The sequence below is a fragment of the Lepisma saccharinum genome, chromosome 5 (assembly GCF_977018435.1).
Source record: "Lepisma saccharinum chromosome 5, izLepSacc3.1, whole genome shotgun sequence".
NCBI classification, from domain to species: domain Eukaryota; kingdom Metazoa; phylum Arthropoda; class Insecta; order Zygentoma; family Lepismatidae; genus Lepisma; species Lepisma saccharinum.
The window spans coordinates 76,034,888-76,039,516 of record NC_139233.1 but is presented as its reverse complement, the minus strand read 5'-3'; the positions used below and the strand labels follow the sequence as shown (position 1 = coordinate 76,039,516).

The 4,629-nt window shown below is 40.3% G+C and overlaps 1 protein-coding gene across 1 annotated transcript; it reads right to left on the bottom strand.

Moving 5' to 3' along the window:
* Positions 1-792: 792 nt before the first annotated feature.
* LOC145988402 (transcription factor sox-3-like) lies at positions 793-2,138 on the bottom strand. Its single transcript, XM_083123284.1, has one exon. It carries the CDS (start codon positions 2,024-2,026, stop codon positions 1,238-1,240), a length of 789 nt encoding a protein of 262 aa, XP_082979410.1. The 5' UTR covers positions 2,027-2,138; the 3' UTR covers positions 793-1,237.
* Positions 2,139-4,629: the final 2,491 nt, after the last annotated feature.

Here is a 4,629-nt window from a genome sequence, read left to right as displayed (position 1 = left end):
TAGATCTACAAGGAAATTTATTGGCAACATATTTTTAGTGTATGTGGCTTCATACAGTGTACGACATATGATAAAGAGTATTTATATATATATATATATATATATATATATATATATATATATATATATATATATATATATATATATATAAACGGTGTACTTATTTATAAACGAAAGCATGAAATGCTTGGATAGCAAGGTTTGGTTCATTACACTGCAGAAAAGAACATTTTTGGAACACTTTCCACAATTTAGGTTTCACCAAAGATATAGAAAATTGTATTCAGATTGAATCTTAGTATCAAAACCTTTAAATGAGTCAAATTAATTTCTGAAAAGTGTTCGGTTTTTCTATTTTTTTCTCTCTTTAATACTTCTAGTATTTGATTTTTAAATGTAAATATTCTAGTTATGTGCAATATACACCAAATTATTAATGTGTGATAAAGTGAAACTAGTTGAATAGTAATTTCAAAATAAAGATAAAAACTACGCAAATTTTGTTAACAAATATGCATGAACTATTTTCGCACACTCAAATTTCCTTCATAATTTCACATCCTATGCAGTAATAATGATATTGCCTATTCTCATAATATTACTCAATACTTTTAAGAACTTGCACACCTAAATCATATAACCTTCAAAACCTGGATTTTTCCCATAAAAAAATTAGGCAACTAGATGTAATTTAGAAATAAAAATAATAACATCTAATTTACGATAGAACTAATAAACACATTTAATATCTATTAAACAAAATGTACATTGAATATATTTATAGATATTTACACACATTTATATTTTTCTTTTATAAGAAGGCGATTTATTTAACATTTAAATACTTTAAAGAACTAACGATGAAAACGTACTTGAGAATAATGTTTGTATATTGTTCTATCATTAACAACGAACTTTTGGTATATATTTTCAAAAAAGCTTATGTTAAATATTTCCAATTTTGTTTGCTTAATGCACTAGTCTGCTTTGTTTAAATAAATGTAAGTTTGGAGAAGTTACAATTTATACGGAGAACTTATGTCCAAATATTTACCCAGAATTCCTGTCTTCTTTGAACGACAAACCACAATTTATCCACAGTTCACGTTGCCCATTGGCTGGCATAATGAAGTGTTTTACTGTACAAAATAATAATTATCACCACAAACTACAGCGTACACATGGTTATAATACTGGCACATCACTGTCACGTAAAGTTCGAAGTTCGTACGTTCGGCTAGAAGATGACGGACACGGGTCTTCGAAGCTGGTCCATGGAGGATGGAGGGTATCCCGCTGGTGGACACTGGAATAGCGAAGCTGCCGAAGAAGAATTAGGCGAGAAGAAACCTCCCGGTTTGGTGTAGAGGGACGAATACAGGGAACTGACTACCGCACCGACCGAAGATGTTGTCGGCGGCGTGGTGGCCTTTATTTCGCTGCTGGTGCTCGTCGGCGGCGATGAGGACGCCAGTTTGGAGAGGTGCACAGAGTCGAAAGCCGAACCGAAGTACGGATGCGGGACCGACGTCGGGTACCCGAGCAGGCGGGACTTGTCGTCGAAGTAAGCAGCGTGGAGTTGGCTCAGCGGATCTGCGGGTACGGGTGGGAAGTAGGGTATCGGGAACGAGTACCCGTTCTTCTGGAGCGTCTTGGGCTTGCGTCGCGGCCTGTACTTGTAGTCCGGATGTTCCCGCATGTGCTGGGCCCGTAGTCGCTTCGCTTCGTCTATGAACGGGCGCTTCTCAAGCTCCGAAAGCATCTTCCACTCTGCTCCTAACCTCTTCGAGATCTCGGAGTTGTGCATCTTCGGGTTTTCGAGGGCAATCTTGCGTCTTTGGATCCTGGACCAGACCATGAAGGCGTTCATCGGCCGCTTGATGTGGTCGCTGTTCGCCGGCGAGTTCCCGGCCTGTTTCCCCGCGGCGTAGCCGTCCTGGGTCGCAGAAAGTCCGTTGGCACCGCCGGAGATGTTGGGGAAAAGCTCTTCGCCGACGCGCACTCCCATACCGAACACACTATCCATCCTAGTCTCAATGTCCTTACAAGATGAAGCAGCAAAGCGTAACAGTCTCAGGATAAACTCTCGACCACGTCACCACATAACACGGATGCTATCCTAGCTCCTGCCCACTGACCGCTCACCTTAACACTGACCGCCGCCCCGCCCCTACCGTGCACCTACCATCCCCACTTCCGATGACGTCACGCGGGAAGGTGGCCGGTGGGAGGAGCCGGCGCGAGCAAATCGCTGAACGCGACGAGGTGCAGACCCCGCCCAGCGTTTCGATTGGCCGGATCGGAAAGCGGACGCGTTCAACCCTTTGACCCCGGCGTGAAAGGAGACAACGGCCAGCAAGAAAAGTTCCGGAGGGGGTTCTTTTGTCGCCGCACAACTTCTCCATCAAGATCAACTCAATTTCTTCCCCTCCTCCTTCTCCCCCCGGTTTCAAAGTGGTCATTCCTTCAGAGTGGATGCTCGCGGGAAATTTACAGATTGAGGCGCTCGTTTCACGCAAGTCCAGCCGGGTCTTTATTCTAGTCGCATCGGTAAGCTGTCTCTCTCACCATGCATTATGGCGATGGGCAGAAATAGCCACACGTTCCCTAATCATACGCGCTTTCTCAAGCAACCAACTCGCCACTTTATGACTTCACTGAACAAAACTCTTTCGACCGAGACAGTGCAGCTTTTCTACACTAGATGTCTAGACAAGACGAGGTCTGTCTCGTTCTCGGCTTTGTTTCTTGTTGATTTCGTTTATCTTACTTCACTTTTCTGCCACTTTTGGTAAATCGCGAAGATGAGGATGAGCAATGATATGATGAAATTGATGAAGGTACACTCACAAAGAACACCATACCGGGACTCGAACCCAAGACCCCTGACATCGTTACGCACTGTGCTAACCGCTCTTCGACTGAGGTTGGCTAGTCTCGACAGTCTCGAAAGGCCTGGCCTTCTTTTCGTCTCGCTTTCAAAAATGTCGCAAACAGTGCCGCGAATAAAATATAAAATATTGTATTAAATACAATATGTAATGTAATAATAAATAATTATTAATAAAATATAGACCCAAATAATAATTATTAGGTATACTTTATTAAATTGAGGATCTATCAGGTGAAAGCTTTTTATTGTCGTAGGCCCGTCTCTTGAAACTTACCTGATCCACCATCGAAAGGAGACTACATGAAAATTCATCTGATTGATTGATTGATTGATGTGTTGCTTTAAGTCCACATTATGCACAGTAAAGCTAATCGGGACTGAACCTACTTTCTGAGCAGATTTTATGTTTCAGAATTTGGAATTTCGTAGTTATTTGGAAAACGATTTTGCAAAATTTAAAGTAACTTTTTCTCTTTGGTGCTTCGTTTCGAATCCACGAACACTCGAAAAATTGGATTTTGTCATGGATAGCAAGAACGTATTTAGGTGGGGTCCAAGGGGTCCGGACACCCCCCCCCCAGAAAGATTTATCGAGTAGCTACTAAAATTAAATAATGAAAAAAATATATTCGTTTAGCCGTTGTTGTATAAGTTCCTCTGAACTTATTGTAAGACAAGGATTATATTGGGATCATAAGGCTTTGAAGGACAGGAAGGACGTATTTAGGGGATCCGGACCCCCCCCCCCACACACACACATACACAGCGAAAAGACTTATTAAGTACGAAAATTAATTATGAAAATATACTCGTTTAGCATTTGTTGTAATTTCCTCTGAACGTATTGGAAGACAAGGCTTATATTGGGATCATACGGCTTTGAAGGACAGGAAATACGTATTTAAGATGGGGTCCGAACCCCCCGAAAGACTCACCAAGTACTAAAATTATGTAATGAAAATGTTAGCATTTGTTGCATATCCGATGGTTATTCATATCCTCTGAACTTTTTACAAGGCAAGGATTATATTGGGATCATACGGCTTTGAATTATATTGCAAAGAAGATTTATGTACACTACTACTTAAAATAATATGCATAAAATTTTAATCAGAAACTTACTTTTTTCCAACTACATGTAACATCATTTTTGTAATTCGATAAATATTCAACTATTCATCTATTTGACATTAATTTGATTTGCCAGGGCACTTGTTTTTTTATAAATTATTCCGATGTTGACTACAGGTAAGCTACGTAATGAGTATGCACTCTATTCTTATGCAGTCTTTTTACCTAATCGTGTAATCATAATATAATATTAATTTATGTATTATAATTGGTATTAATTTGATATATAATTATTATTATTATTATTATTATTAATAATAATATTATTATTCCTGAGACACTTGGTTCGGACCACCCGAAACATATTTCTAGATACTTGCCTGATGGATAGCTATATGTAACCGGACAGCACAGAGGCCAATTGGCGCTCATGGGCAGAAGTGGTCATTTTCGTTCAACCTCCCTCGCCCTCACCCTCACCCTCATAAGTCTCGGAGGGTGAGAGCAGTGTTTCTATCAGAAAATTTGCTCCGGGGGGGCATTCCTGAGAACTGGGAGGGCGTTGTGAATATCATCTGCGAAATACAACATATGTGCGTTTAACATTGAGAATTACCAGTTGTCGTTCGTGGTTCGTCAATGAGTTTGACACTGAGCGTTACAAG

Coding starts and splice junctions, on each gene's coding strand:
- LOC145988402 (XM_083123284.1), bottom strand. CDS start 2,026: ATGGATAGTGTGTTCGGTATGGGAGTGCGCGTCGGCGAAGAGCTTTTC.